At 53.1% G+C, this 15,414-nt stretch overlaps 1 protein-coding gene across 10 annotated transcripts in view; it reads right to left on the bottom strand.

The window, feature by feature from the left end:
- The window catches only part of IQSEC3 (IQ motif and Sec7 domain ArfGEF 3), an 88,426-nt gene extending 75,381 nt beyond the window's left edge, over positions 1-13,045 (bottom strand). For all 10 annotated transcript variants that reach the window (XM_042247660.2, XM_042247661.2, XM_027968015.3 and 7 more), the window contains exon 1: positions 12,513-13,045. In XM_042247660.2, coding sequence (XP_042103594.1) covers positions 12,513-13,030 — 518 coding nt within the window. In that variant the 5' untranslated portion in view covers positions 13,031-13,045. The remainder of the gene's footprint in view (positions 1-12,512) is intronic.
- Between the last annotated feature and the right edge of the window lie 2,369 nt (positions 13,046-15,414).

Here is a 15,414-nt window from a genome sequence, read left to right as displayed (position 1 = left end):
TGAAAAGAATGAAACAGCTCTTTTTATACTGAATATGGAAGCATCACCCAGAGACATTATTAGGGGGGAAGAATGCAAGATGCGAAGTGTATAGTATACTACCATTTGTACAAAATGAAATATATACACATCTAAACAAATATATATATACATATAAATGTATGCATGCTCAGTTGTGTCCGACTCTTTGCAGGCCCCATGGACAACAGCCCCCCAGGCTCCTCTGCCCATGGAATTTTCCAGGCAAGGATACTGGAGTGGGTTGCCATTTCCTCCTCCAGGGGATCTTTCCAACCCAGGGATCAAATCCACATCTTCTGTGTCTCCTGCATTAGAAGTTGGATTCTTTACCACTAACGCCATCTGGGAAGCCTACACACACACACACACACACACACACACACACACACACACACAGACTATCCCTGGAAGGATATACAAGAAATTGCTAACAGTAGCTGCTGGGAACAGGGGCTGGGGGTGAGTGGGTGCAAAATAGAGGTGAGGAAACACTTTTCCTGTTTTGATACTACCTATTTGAAAAGAGCAAATTCAACTTTAAAAAGAACACAACCAGATTGACAAAATGAAAGCCAAACGTGAAAAGTTCAGCACGTAGGGTTTTAAAATGAAAGCCACCTGCAGAAGGGCAGGGGGCCAGAGCAGAAGGACAGACTGCTTCCAGCAGACCAGAGAATGAGCTTCTCTAACAGCGGCTTCTCCATCTACGGCCCGGGGCTGAGAAAGCCAGTGAGTTCCTAGGTGCCACGCAGAGCCAGGCAGCAACCAGAACCTGCACGGTTGGGGCAGGGCTGAGGGAAGGACTCCACTTCCCCAGCTGGCCGGGCCACATCTGACTCCTGAGCCACAGGGTACATTGCAGCCCCAATGTTCTAGGAGCTAGAAGCCAGATTGAGGGGACCGAGCCACCCACAGACACCCCTGGAGCAGAAATTACAGGCCTCGGTGTGCTCGTCTAAAAGCAAAGGAGGCAGCTAGAGAGCGTGGTCAGGAAGGCCAAGGAGAACTGACTGCCTCCAAATACTTGACGGGCTGGCAGAGAATGAGGAGACCTGTTCTGAGCCCTCTGGAAGACTCTTTCTTCCAAAAAACACTTTTCCACCCAGCTCTTGCCAGAGGGGGCCCCAGATAACAGCTGTCCTTGAGGCCCCACTGGGCCAGGCGCCCAAGTTGCTGGGTACTTTATTGGCATCGACTCTAAACTATCACAGTGGTCCTCGGGGAGTTCACTGTTCCCACTCTCATTTTAGAGACAAGAAAATCGAGGCTGTCACTGCTGAGGGTCACATCAGTACGTGATGGAGTCAGGGCTCAAATCCGAGGCCACTCTCTGAACTACTACAGTCATCACAGGTTGGGCCAGAACTCGAAGGCCATGTGATTCTGTTGCTGTTCAGTTGCTCAGTCATGTCCAACTCTTCCCAACCCCAAGGACTGCAGCACCCCAGGCTCCCCTGTCCTTCACTATCTCTAAGAGTTTGCTTGAAGTCATGTCCATTGAGTTGGTGATGCCATCCAACCATCTCACCCTCTGGTGCCCCCTCCTCCTGCCCTCCATCTTTCCCAGCATCAGGGTCTTTTCCAATGAGTTGGCTCTTCACGTCAGTCGGCTAAAATATTGGAGCTTCAGCTTCAGCTCTTCCAGTGAATATTCAGGGTTGATTTCCTTTAGGTTGATCTAGCTATGGCAAGCTAAGGCAGGGCTGGGATCCTCTGCCAAAGTGACTCGGGTACAAGGAAGGCTAGTGAGGTGGATGCTGAGTAGAACTCGACCTCCCTGACACCTCCCTGATCCCCGATCCTCTTCGCTGCCCCTGCGGCTTCTCCCAGAAAGGCAATGGCCTTTTCCACAGTCCCGGCTGAGACATCCAGCTTGGATCATCCACACCCTAGGGCAGCGCCACTTCCCCCGCCCCTCACCAGAACCCCAGCCTCCAGCCCCCGGAGGAGGGCAGCGGGTCGGGTCTGGGGAGGGCCCGCTGCCCGGAAGCCCCGGCTGGGATGCTCCCAGACACTGTGGGCGGGCGGCGCGCGGTCGGGGGAGGGGGGAGGGGGAGCGCTGCGGGGAGCAGCCGACCCGCGAGATGCGCCCCTCCCCACCCTGCGGTGCAGGGCGCGCAGGTTAGGGTAGCGGCCACGCTCCCCGGGCGCGTGACTCAGCAGCCTCCTCGCCAGGAGGGGCGCGGGGCACACAGCTTCCCGACGCGGGGGCGGGGGTGGGTAGGAGGGGGCCGCCCCGCCGCCCCCGCGGGAAGCGCCGAGGGGCGCGTGGGCCGGGATGTTCCGCAGCGGCCGCTCGCCAAGCCGCCCACGCAGCCCCGAGCCCGGCCGGCGCGTCCGCCCCCGCGGAGCCCCCGGGACGCGCCGCCCGCGGAAGGGCTTCCCCAAGCTCTGAGCGCTCCCCTCTGGTTGCTCCGGGGTTTACGCTCCAGTGTCCGAGGGGTGGGAACCTGCAAATTCTGAGAATCTGGAGCGGGAAGACCCCGTGGAATGCACCCCGCCCTCCCCGACCTGCGGGCCCTGGCCGCCCTGCACGGGGCCCAAGGTCTGTCTCCTTGGTTTCTCGCAAAAAAAAAAAAAAAAAACACACCAAAAAAAACCCCCAGCGAATTCAGAGCTCCCTTCTTGAGGCTCTTAGCATTTGGAAGTCAGTTTTCTCATCCAAGGTAAGTTGGTCCTGTTGCAGCGACCTCTGAACGGCTTAGCTTTGCCCCAGCCTCGGTGACCTGTAGGCAGAGAGGGGCCCAGAGGTGGGCAAAGACCGATTGTCCCCACTGGGCAGAGGGGACACCAAGGCCCACTGAAGAGAAGGGAGTGGATTTGCATCAGTTCACACTTGGGGTCAGTGAGGGTGGGCACAGCGAACAGGACCCCGGAGTCCTGGCTTCTGGGTTCAGTCGAGCTGCTCCAAGAAACTGTCCTCTACCCACCCCTTCCACTGCTGCCTCAGGGTGCCTTCACGTGCCTCTGGAATTCCCTTTGGCCCTCTCCCACGGGTCCTTAGGAGTTGCGTAGCTCCAAGAATATCCAGGATGCCCAGCAAACCGATTTGGAAGCACCCGGGCATCTCTGTTCCTAAAGACCAGTCTGTGCACCGGAAACGTTAGACACAGCCAGGAGATTCCCAATTGCTCTGCTGAGTTTTTGTTGCTGTTTTAAATAATCATTGTGTTGAAGTGATGTGTTGAATGAAAATCGTGGTAGATTGGAATCATTTATCATGGAGGAAATTGTGGAATTCCCTTGCCTCTCCGCTGGGATGGGGAGTGCATTCCTGATTGGAAACAGGGAGGCAGCTGGTTTGACCTGCTGCACCCAAACTTGGAGAGGTCATGGGCGCCAGGCCCTGGCCACACCGGGCCAGTTCAGAGCAGATCACTGAGGTTTGGCCAGCATCTTGCTGCTGCCAGCACCTGAGCGTCCAAACACAGCACCTCTGCAGAGTCCCAAATACCTCGCCCCTGTACCTCCCACCTGCTTCTTCCTGGAGCTCACAGCCTCCAGAGGCTGAATCTCCTCCACGCTCCAGGCAAAGTGAGGGGGAGAAAGTGGAGGTGCTGTAGACTCGCCCCATTGGGGGACCAGGAGGAGCTGGCTGGGCAGCAGAGAGAAGCAAGCACACAGAGAAAGAAGGAAGCCAGAGTTGGGACAGCATGCTCAGTCTGGGCGGTGAGAAGGCAGCGAGGAGGCCTGTGCTGTGGGGTGGGGTCATCACCCCCTCCTCCAGCCCGGAGTCAGGAACGGGCCCACCCTAGCAAAGACGCACCTTCTCCGTCCCCCAGACGCAGCCACGCCAGACTCACACCCCACTCTCCCTCCCGGCAGCGTCCTAGCGGCTCCCTGACCAGAGCTCACACCACCGCCTGGTGGAAAAACGGGAGAGGCCTGGAGCCTGGCTGCTGCTTCCCATGGCTGCTCCCAGGCCAGGCGGTGACCCCAGAATCCAACCCTTTCTCCTTTGTCTCTTTTCTGCCTGGTGACATGGCAGCAACTCAGGTTCCCTTTCCCTCCCGTCCTCTTAGACCTGTTTTCCATTTCTAGTTGAGCCTGCTGATGGGCTGTGTGCGAGTGTGTGCATGTGCAAAGAGAGAGAGAAAGAGTGTGTCTGTATGTGTGTCTGTATGTGTGTGTGTGTGTGTGTGTGTGTGTGTGTGTGTGTGTGTGTGTCTGTTGGAACACTCCAAGGCTTTCTTATGCTTCATTCTTCCTAAAGCTTCCCAGGCTGAGGACTGGACTGCTCAGAGGCTTGGGTCAAAGGAGGAGGGAGCTCTCTATCCTCATGGGTAGAATTGGGGTGGGATCTACGCTCCCCTGTTGGCCTTCAGACCTGAGCCTCTGATCCAGCGTTTCCCAGGTGCTCAGCTGCGGAAACTGTGCCCATGAGTGTGGGCACTGCCCACCCCCTCACGGACCTCCCTCCAGCTGAGACTTTCTTCAGCCCTGACGCCGTACCTCCTCCCTCCACTTAAGGATGGATGAGACTGCCTGTGCCCTACACACTGAGAGCTTATTCCTTCTCATGTTGTTCATCACACACTGCTAGGTGTTGGGTTCGCCTCCATCCCCCACCCTTCTCAAGCTCATGTAACATCCACCTACTGCCTGCCAACATCTCCCCCCACCATGACAGACCCCATGAGAGTTGTGTGAGATTTTTGCCATCTAACATATTATTTTAAGGGGCTAGAAAGGATCAAAATTGCTTAACCAAGCACCAGGATGATCCTTAGATTCCTGCCTTGTGAATTTTACACATGGGGCTCATTGGGGAAGTATTCCTTCTCCAGCGCAGATAATTTCAAGACTAGCCAGTGTGGGAGTGAGTGCCCTGGGTCCCTCCCCTTTACTTGCCAAGAAGTGCTAATTCCTTGCAAAATACAGTGGACGTGAAGACCACTTAGGCTTCATCAGCCTCGCTCGTGAGCCCTTCAACACCTTCTGAACCTCCTGCCCCAGCTGTTAGACATCCTCTTCCCTTGTCAAGCTCGTCCTCAGACACTGCTCAGATAAATTCCCATGCTTTTAGAGCCACATGTGTTGTTTTTCTCCTGTCCTAGGAGAATTTGCATTTTAACAAGGGGGATAACCTGAAGTCCCCAAAGGAGTCTCTAACTGTGGAATTGCTGGCCTTGGCAAGATGTTCTGGAAGGCGGAGAGACCTCCCTGCGTGCCCTCATCCCCTGTAACTGGAGGTAAGTTTGGCCCTGCACACCCACAGGGCAGCCCTGACTGGTTCTCTCAGTCCCTCACTGCATACTGACAAGAGCACGGGATGAAGAGTGTGGAGAAGCTGAGTTGTACCTAGTTCGGCCTCTAATCAGTTTGGAAGCACCAGCCCTTTCTCTCTCAGGCCATAGTTTTCTCATTTGCCAAATGAGAAGTTCGGTGCAAATGACCTTCCAGAACCTTTTCAGCTCTGACATTTGCCTGACATTCGGAGGGTCTGGGGGACCCTGGTACAGCTCCCAAGGCCGACCAGCCCCTGGGGCTGTAGACACCTTCCTGGTAGGGGCAGGGGTGGGGTGCTTCTCTGGGCAGGACTTCCACTGGCCTGCAGGCCTCCTGTCCACAGCAGCCCGCCCCCTGCTGGGGAGGGAAGGTAGTGCTCAGCACAGCCCCCCCCCCTGGCAGTTACATAACCCTCCCAATGGGATATTCTAAACAGCAACAGCACAGCAGCCTTTGCCCTGGCCCACCCGGTGCCCCTAAACACACACAGACACACAGACACACACACACACACAGGTCTCTGCCTGTGATGCCTCACAGCCACAACCACCTTTCCATCTTCTCTTTTCAATTTGTTTTCTTGCTGCTGCTGTTCAGTTGCTAAGCCGTATCTGACTCTTTGTGACCCCGTGGACTGCAGCACGCCAGTCTTCCCTTGTTTTTTTCTAGAAGGTATTTATGCTAAGAGAGTCCTTACAAGATGAAACTCCTTTACCCTCTGGGCTTGACCAGAATGAAAGAGAGTCCTCCCCCAGCCACCCTGACCGCCCAGCTTCCACCAAAACGCCAGGTCGGGTCAGGCCTCCCACTTTTCTCAGCCCCTCCCTGCTCTGTCTCCCTTTCTGACTGCAGAGCCCTGCGAAGAGTGGGTCTGCCTTCCATTCCCAGAATGGGAGAATTTGGAGAAATGGATTTAGCTTTCATTCCAGTGAACGGGAGGCATTCTCCTGGTTCAGACTCCATCCCCCACCCTCCCCTGTTGTCCTTGACAAGGTCACATACGAGATGACACTGTGGTTTCCCCATTTAGAAGACGGATGAGGTCATTGTTACCACTGTGGGGTGTTGGGTGGCGGCGACTTAGGTCCCCTCAGTGTCCATAAGAAAAGTGCAAACAGTCTGAAAATGCAGCTGAAGAAATTCAGCTTGGGCTGAAGGAAGCAGTTCCCAGCTATTCAGTTGTGAGACCTCACCACAGGTCACTAAGGGATGACGGGTTTGTCCTGCCCAGCTGCATTTCAAGGCAGGCTCCCATTCATATATCTGGTACACACTGTCCAGAGGTTGAGTGGTGGTTGAAGAAAGGTCACACATAGAAATGTAGCCTGGAAGACTTCCTGAAGGAGTCCTGAACCTGGATTCTCCTCAATAGCTATGGTCTAACTCTGGATGAAACTTGGGCCCTGGCTTCTTTATCTGTAGAAATATTACAGCGTATTGAGCACTTACTACATGCCCAGAACAGCTTAGAATATATATAATCTAATTTTAAAATGTTTTACAACAACCCTTTAAAGTAGATCTTATTCCTTATTTCATAAATGAGAAAACAAAAAGCAAGGCTCAAAGAAGGTATAAGGGAACGCAGTGCTCTGTGGTGACCTAAATGGGAGCCCAGAAAAGGGGGGATATATGTATACACATAGCTGATTCACTTTGCTGTACAGCAGAAACTAACACATTGTAGAACAATTATACTCCAGTAACAGCTGAAAAAATGAATGCAAGGCATTCCAGCTGGTAGCTGATGGAACAGGATTCATACCCGGGTATGCCTGCCTGCAAAGCCCAGGTTCTGAACCATCTGGATCTTGAAAACTCCCAGGTGGCTCAGCGGTAAAAAAAAAAATCCACCTGCCAACACAGGAGATGCAGGTTCGATCCCTGGGTTGGGAAGATCCCCTGGAGGAAGAAATGGCAACCCAGTCCAGTACTCTTGCCTGGAGAATCCCCTGGACAGAGGAGCCTGGCAGGCTACAGTCCACGGGGTCGCAAAGAGACACCACTGAGTGACTGAACAACAGCAACACGGTTTCCTTAAGTTCCTTTCGGCCTGAACAACCTAGTTTCTCCCTCCCGCTCCTCCTCCTCCTACTCGTGTGTTAATGCCCTTGCTGCCTGAAGTGGACAGGACCCTCCATTCCTGTGTGAACATGAGAAGCCCTTTGCAACTTGTGTCGGAACCCACACTTCACACTTCTCACGAAGCAGAGGAGGAAGGTGCAACGGCGGCCCCAGCCTCAGAGGTCCCACCAAATGGCCTTGCGTTTGGGGGTCTGCCAAGTGCAAGGAGCGCGTCCCCAGGACCTGTTCCTAAGATACCCCTTGCTAAGCCACTGCCACCCTGGGCCCTCTGAGAGTTCTTGCAGGCCCCAGTGGAAAATGTTTAGGGTCTACAGCAGAGCCGTCTGTGTCTAAAATTCCTAATGTGGGGTTTAAATCCAAGATTCAGGCCTCTTTCCAGGTCCAGCTGGTTGTCTGGCTCTCCCCGATTTTTCATGTCACCCTCTCCCAAGACCTGACCTATCTGCCTTTTTTCACAGGTGACCTCTGAAACTTGGGCCGCATAGTTATTTGCTGAATCAGCAGGACCGACTGCTGCTCCTCTCACTGGATTTCGGGCCAAGAGGAAGATGTGCCAGGATGGCCTTGCGAGGGCCTCTGCTGCTGGCCATGTGGTTCCGAGAAGGGCTGGGGAAGGAAGGAGGTGGCAGTGGAGCAGGCACGCAGGTGGCTTTTCTCTGGAGTCCTGTTGTTTTGGGCTGAGAGTGAGGAAGGAGCAGTGGCCCGGGCCCTCAGAGAGGCAGGGGACGGCAGAGCGCCATGAGTGTCTGCCCGTGCTAGCTTCTGGGTGAGCAGAAGACGCCCAAGCCCCCTTCTCAGCGAGCCTTCACTCAGGCCCCTTTGCCGGCTGGCCAGCCTGGTGTCGTCCCCTCCTTATTGAGATGGGCAAGAGGAGGACAGGGAGGCTGGGGAATAAGAGCATAGTGTGACTTCCTCAGCTAGCAGAGGTTTTGGCCACTGGGAAGAAAGGACCAGTACTGAGCTCTTCCTATGTTGATGAGTTTAGCCTTGGTGGTGGGGGGGGGGGGGTGATGGGGGAGGGGCTGTAGGTCAGAGTGGGGAATGGTAATCGAGGTGCACCACGGACATTTCCTTGGATCGACTCCTCCCAGCTCTGTCCCCCTCCAGCTGTCCCTGCCTCTCACTATTCCTCACGTAAACCCTTGGCGCCAACCTCAGAAACCTCTCTGGGCTCTGGATATGCTGTGTATGCTCTCTTTTTCACCCCATTCTGTTCTGATAGAGGCAGGCTCTGGCCACCTGCAGTCCGCTTAACACTTACCAAGACGTTTCTAGACCCCTGTCTAGAGTGCATTGAGCACAGACTATCTGTGTCTTTTCTGTCTTTTCGCAGCAGAGAGTGCAGGATTTTGAACAGATACAGTAGAGCTGACTTTCACACAGTCTTAAGAGCTCCCGTGAGGGGCTCGTCTTGGAGATCTGCCACCTCCAGGCAGGCAGCCTTGATTCAGTAGGAGCACAGATGCCTGCTCCAATCAGGGTCTCAGACAACAGGCTAGAAGTCACTTCCAGTAGTCTTCCTGCCATCGCCCGACTCTGAGGAATGCAAGACCATGGTGCTCAGATGACCCAAGATTTAGTTTATGCTTAGGATGGGAGCAGAGAGGGGGAGACTTCTCTATACAGCTTACATGGAAGCAAAGGATGGAAGGAAGAAAATGTGGGGAGAGGGTGTGTTTGAGGGGAGGGATGAAAGGGGGAAGAGAGAACATATTAAAAAGACAAAGGAGGAAGCAGAGAGGACAGGAGCTCCCGAGACACATTCGGAGTTCACGGCCCCATGGAGATGGGGAGCTCCAGGGTAGGAGCTGAATTTGAATTGTAATGAGAGAATCTTAGCCTGCCTCCAGTAATCCTCTGCCCATGGACATGGGGACTTGGGCAAGCCCTGGGATCCACTGGCTCTAAACACATGGCTGGGTGGACAGATGGACACGTGCTCAAGCAGAGAAGCTGTGGCCACACTGAAGCCTGGGGCTTCAGGCCGGGTCATGTGCTTCCATGGCGAGGAGGGGACTTTGCTGGGTCAGGCTGAAGCTCTGGCTCCAGCCAGGAAAGGGATAATCAATTCTGAAGAGGCTGTGAGCCTTGATTGAAAAAATAAAGAGGAGGAAGCTAGATTGCTGCTTTCATTAAGAGGCAAAAGCAGTGGGGGCTGGAGCTTAGCAAGAGCCAGGAAGCAGCAGAGAAAGAATGTTAACCCCTTGGGTGTCATTCTTCCCGATGTCTTTACACTCACCCAGTCCCACATTGTTGCTTCCTTGACCTGACCTCCAAGGCCACCAGCTTCGTAGCTCCCTTAGCTGGAGGAGGGAGAGGCTGGGCAGCATATTAATGGAGATCTGATGATGATTAAACAATCGATTATTTCCCAGCCCCAGGGTCCCGAGGGCTCCGGCCTCTCCTGGATTCAGGGAAGAAGATGAGTTCTGGGGATAAGAGATAAGCTGTGCGGTGCAATCACAAGTCTCACAGTGCCTGGTAACCCTCACCCCTGCCTCAGCAACCTCACCAGGGCCACATTCTCACCCTACTGAGGCCAGAAAAGGGGAAGGAAGAAACAAAAGAGGATTTCAGCAAAATTATGATGGAGAGACCCCTCTGCCGGCTCTTCCTCCTACGTCAGCATGCCCAGTAGGGAACTGATTCAGCAGGGAGATTCCCAGGAGAGGCCCCAGGAAAAGGGCTGCTGGCTCGGCTCTCTCTCTCCCCCAGTCTTATCTGGTCCGTGGAGTGCTGCCCATATCTAACCCAACAGTACTGAGAGGTTGGGTAGAAAAGGACAGACATGCAAAACGGGGGTCGTGGGTGGAGAGCAGGATGGGGCCAAATGTGTAGTCAGCAAAGATGATTCCTTCCTGAGGTTCTGTGGGGGGAAACTTCGGCTGAAGTTAAGCAGAAAAGTGGGGAGACACGGGTGGTCCAAAAGGCATTTAGTCCGCCTGGATGCCCAAGATTTCCCATCCAAGCCGGGAGGGAGCTAAGGGAGGAGGTGAGGCATTTGTTTCTGAGCTCTCTAAGTCTCTGGGTGTCTAGGCTTGAGGAGCAGGAGGGGTGAGCTGGCAGATCTGAAGAAAGGAAGGGGTTGCTGGCAGTGTTAACCTCTTGGTACCTGGCAAAACTTCCTGAAAGCTTTCCAACAACTTCCACTCTCTTCCACCATTTTATTTACTTATTTTTGTCCTACTCCCTTGGGAAGGAAAAGCAGGACAAGGGAGAGGGGAAGGTGAGGACATGATGGTTTCTCTCCAGTTGTGACATGTGAGGCTAGATAGGAATCCAGATGATGCCTAAAACCCCTGGGTTCCCAACAAGAGCCCCTGGGCAGGAGAGTTTGGGCTCTTTAAGCTGCTTTGGGGGCCACAGCAAAGTCGTTATTCAGGAGAAATGAGCTTTCCTCCACCCTTCTTGCCCACACAGTCCCCGAAGGGATGCAAAGAAAGTGAGAATGTGGTGGAAAAGTAGGAGGACACCGAGGAGCGTGAGGAGAGGAACCACGATTCCCTGGGAGCTGTGGCTGCCCTAGGAAATGGAATGGAATAATTCCGCCCCCTATTTAGGGTGGGGGGAAACACATGGTATTTTGTAGTTTTTTTTGTTTTAGATTTTTTTTTTCACCTTTTGCTGAGCCATGGGCAGTGAGGGAAAACTGGCTTTCTGCTTTTTCTGCCAAATAAAGAAAACCGTGACACTGAAGGAAGAGCAATGGACCATTGAAGGAGCTTGGAAAGAAAGCCGCATCTTCTTGGGGTTTGAATCAAATGCTGTGGCGTCATCCTGGATCTTCCTCTCTTAAGAACCCAAGATTTTGGTCACATCTACCCTGTGTCCTGACCCAACTTGTCTAACTCTGCAGTAGATATGAGGAGAAAATGAGCCTACGTCAAATCTTCACAAGTATCTGTAGGTTAAAGTATGCCGAGGCTGCTGAAGATGACTCTTGGTTCTCCTCCTTTCCGACCCCCAACTTCCTTGGCATCCCCATTGTCAGGGTCAGGTGCTGACTAGCTTCTTATTTCCCCTTAGCTGTTCTTCCATCACCTGTCTCCTCAGAGAAAGGAAGCTGACATGGTCACAGCCTTCCCAACACAGAGGAGAGAATATTCCAGTCTTCTTCTCTTCTTCCCATATCCCTAGTTCATGGATATTGGATGTAAAGAAAAAGAGCTTGAAGTTCTAGAGTTTCTCATTAGGGGCTAATAAGCATATTTCTCTCTGGACCTAACATGAGATTCCATTTATCACTAAATAACCAAGGGGAAACAAGATTTGCAGTCACCAGCCATAACAGGAATTACACCCAAATGCCAACTCTGTTTGCCAACTGTCTCATCATTATTCCCTTTCCACGATTGCTAACACCCTGCATAGAAATCCTCCTTGAGTCAGAGGGTAGAGCTGTAACCAGGCAGACCTGACACTATAAAGGGATTCTCCATGGGCTTGGTGGGCTGCTACCTGGTACCCCTCTAGATTTGTGGGGATTCAGAAGAAAGGGGCCCAATCAGGTCAGAGCAGAGTAAGCTTCCCCAAATGAGCCACTCCTGGCTTTGACTCCCACTGCATCGGTTAAAGAGCTAGCTTGTTCCCCTGGGAGATACTTTCTCCCACCCTCCTCTTCCTCTATATCCAGCCCCCTTTCCTTCTCACATCATCTTGCCTCTCAGGCTTATGTTCTGCCTCCAAATCCCCTCAGACCCCAGTTCTACTCTTCCCGGACCCTGCCCTTTTTAAAGCTCTTAACATGTCTTTTTTTCATATCTCCCTCTCCATTCAAATAATTTTAGTACCCAAATTCCCATCCAGATTTTCCCTAACTTAAAAAGATTCTTCAACTGTTCTCTTTTCTTCAGTTTAATCTTCTCCCCTAACTTCGCCTCCAGTCTTGTCCCCTTTGAAATCTGCCAGTTTTCAATAACCCTAATCACCCCCATGTCTTTCTTCCTCTGACCTCTTTTGCTCCAACATCCCCCAGACCCCTGAACACTGGTGTCGTTCCCTCCTTCCCCCCAAATCTCCTTGACATACTTCTGCCCCTAAGCATCTTCTCACCCCTCCACTTCACACTGCCCTAGTCCTCCAGACTCGGGTGCACCTGATTACCCCCTCGTCCCCCACTCACGTCCGTTAGCTTCCCTCCCTCCCACAACGGTTCCCATGCCTGCTTCCCCACTCACTCGGGTCTCCTGCTCAGGACGCCCTTGCCGAGGGCGGCGGGGGATTTGTGCTGAAGGAGGGTTCCAGCAGCAGCGCAACAACTCGGGGGACGCTCCTTCTCCTTGTCAGCCACGGCCCCGGGCGCCACCGGGTGCTGGTTGGGCGACTGGGGTGCGTGAGCCCTGCCGCTGGGGCCCGGTTGGGGCTGAGCCAGGAGCTGTCCGTGGTGCTGAAGCGGGGGCTGCTCGGGAGCGGGCTGTGGCGCGGCGGTCGGCAGCTGTCCGTGGTCCTGGAGCGGCTCCTGGGCCCCGGCGGTGGCCGGCGACGGGGGCACGAGCCCGGGCGGAGGCTGGGCTTGCAGCAGCTGCTGGTGCTCCCACAGGCTGCGGTTCTCGGCGCTCAGCTCGTCCAGCCGCCGCTCCAGCTCGTCGATGCGCTGGCGCTGGGTGTGGATGAGGCTCTGCTGGTTCTGCACGATGGCCGTGAGCTCTTTGAGGTAGAGCACGGCGCGCACCGGGTTCTCCAGCAGGCTCTCCATGCCGCCCGCCGCCGCCTGCGCCCTGCCTGCGCCTCGGCGGGCGGCGGGGAGCGCGAGGGCGCGCACGAGCCCAGCAGCCCCGGCGGTCCGCTCGCCTCCCTCCCGCCGCCGGCGCCGCGTCACCGCCACACCGACATTCACACACGCACGGGGGGCGGGACCGCGGCGCCCGGGCCCACCTTCCCCCTCCCATCCTCCCCCTCCCACGCCCTCCAGGCTTCGTGAGGAGTCTCGGCTTCCTGCAGGGCTGGCAGGGGCGGAGAGAGGCGAATGAGAGAGCGGGTAGAGGCTCAGGATAAACGGAGGGGGCCCGGGATGGATGACATGAATCTGGCAAGAAGGGATAGCCGGCGAGGTGGAAGTGAGGTGGGACCGGGAGGAGAACAGAAGCACGTAAGGAAAGAGGAAGCAGAACAGGAGAGGATGGCGAAAGGAGACAGAAATGTACGAAAAAGAGGAAGTCTGACAAGTCACGCGTTCTTTTTCCTGTGTCCAGTCATCCCAGGGGGTGAGGGTCCATCTTAAAGACCTTCCGAGCAGAGGCCACACTTGCCTCTTGCGTACTCGGCAATCTTGTATTCTGCTGGGGGAATCCCCTGGAACAGGAGGGTCATGGGACTCTGAGAGAGACCCCAGACAACATCTGGTCCTACTTCTTCAGCCAAGGGGAAACTTAGGCTGGGAAGGCTGTTTGTTTATGCTTGATTTCCTCTGGGAATGAGACCTCAGGACAGTTTTAGCCATTCTAATAGGAACATGAACTAAATAAACCGGACCCTCTGTGTCATGGACTAAAGAGCTTCCAGAAGCTTCTTAAAGAGATCATTCTGTTTGAAAAACATCTATGAAATGCATACTGCACGGAACACTGTGCTAGGTGGTGTTAAGATAAGGGTGACTAGGATGGAATCTTTGGCTTCTTGAAGCTTATGATTAAGTAGGTGAAACAGGTAATAAATATTTCGTTTCAATATTCAGTGGTGGTTGTAAGTGATAAGATGGAGATTGCCTCGAGTGCTATAGGAGCCCAATAGCTTGGGATTTGAGAATGCTCCTTGGGAGAAATAACACTTGAAGTGGGAAAGAGTTTCCAGAAAGGGAGAACAGCATTAGCAAAAGCTCAGAGACAGGAATCAGCGTGGACTGAATCACTCAATAATTTCTACAATAAATTTACATAAAACACACACTAAGTGCTAAGTAACATACTAGGAACCATACAGGCTAGCCGTAGCATAGATCACAAGTTATCATTTCTGTATTCAAGAGGATTGCAACCTAGTAGAGTAGATATGGCATGCACACGAACAACTAGAATATACATCAAAGTTTCTGTAAGAGACCTTCAAGCCAAGTGCCATAGGAGTTCGGGAGAGTGAGAAATGGTGTTTAACTATGGTGATCTGATAAGGAGGAGGTGTTATTCAAGCTGGGCCCTGAAGGATGGGAAGTGTGTCATCAAATAGGCAGAATAGGGGAAGGTCGGGAAGATATGTCAGGCAGCAGGAAAAGACTAAGGAATGGAAGTACAGCACCTCTGTTCAATCCACTTTGGCAGAAAATGACCCTTTCCTCTGGGCTAGGAGTACTCTTAGCATATCTGTTGGACTGCTGCATTTTCCACACAGGTGGTCCACCAGCCTCCCTGTCTACCTGCTGCTCCCCCAGGGTGGGTATATCTGTCGATACCAGGTATCCAGTGAGCTGGGTCAGCCACGTCCATCTGGTGCCAGACTTAAATGACCTGGGGAGGATCTGTGCTCTGCAAATATATTGGTTTCTCTGCACTTGGTGTTTTATTTTGCTTTCTTCCCATTTATTTTCCTAGCAGGCTTCCTTTTGTAAAGAATAAGTGAAGAAAGCTTATCCACAGCTGACTCAACATTTGGGAGAGCAGAGCACCCAGGAGGGTGACCAGTAATTTCCACTGAAGAATGGAGATTGGGGGGGGTATGAGGGCACACAAAATGCAAACACTTTTCTTCTGAATTTTCTTTGCCTGCCTAGTTGATTCATTGTCTAAACAAGTGAAATAGTCTGCAGCATAATCATCTATGGGGGCCCCTATTAGTTCTGCTGTGTTGGAATCACTTGGAGTGGAGCCCAAATGTGTTTTTATCTTTTAACTTTTTTCCTTTAATGAAAAAATTATTGAGTTACAACTCACATGTAATAGTATGCACCCACTTTGTGCACAGTTCAATGAATTTTGACAAAAATATACACTGTGTAATCAAATTTTCCATCACTGCAAAAAATGAGGTTCTTACCTCATGCCCCTTTGCAGTCAATTGTTGTCATCCTCATCCCCGATCAACCACTGATCTGCTTTCTGTCAAGAGAGATTCGTTTTGCCTATTCTAGAATTTCACATAAATGGCAAT

The sequence above is a fragment of the Ovis aries genome, chromosome 3, assembly GCF_016772045.2.
Source record: "Ovis aries strain OAR_USU_Benz2616 breed Rambouillet chromosome 3, ARS-UI_Ramb_v3.0, whole genome shotgun sequence".
Lineage (NCBI taxonomy): Eukaryota > Metazoa > Chordata > Mammalia > Artiodactyla > Bovidae > Ovis > Ovis aries.
This window is presented reverse-complemented; position numbering and strand designations above follow the sequence as displayed.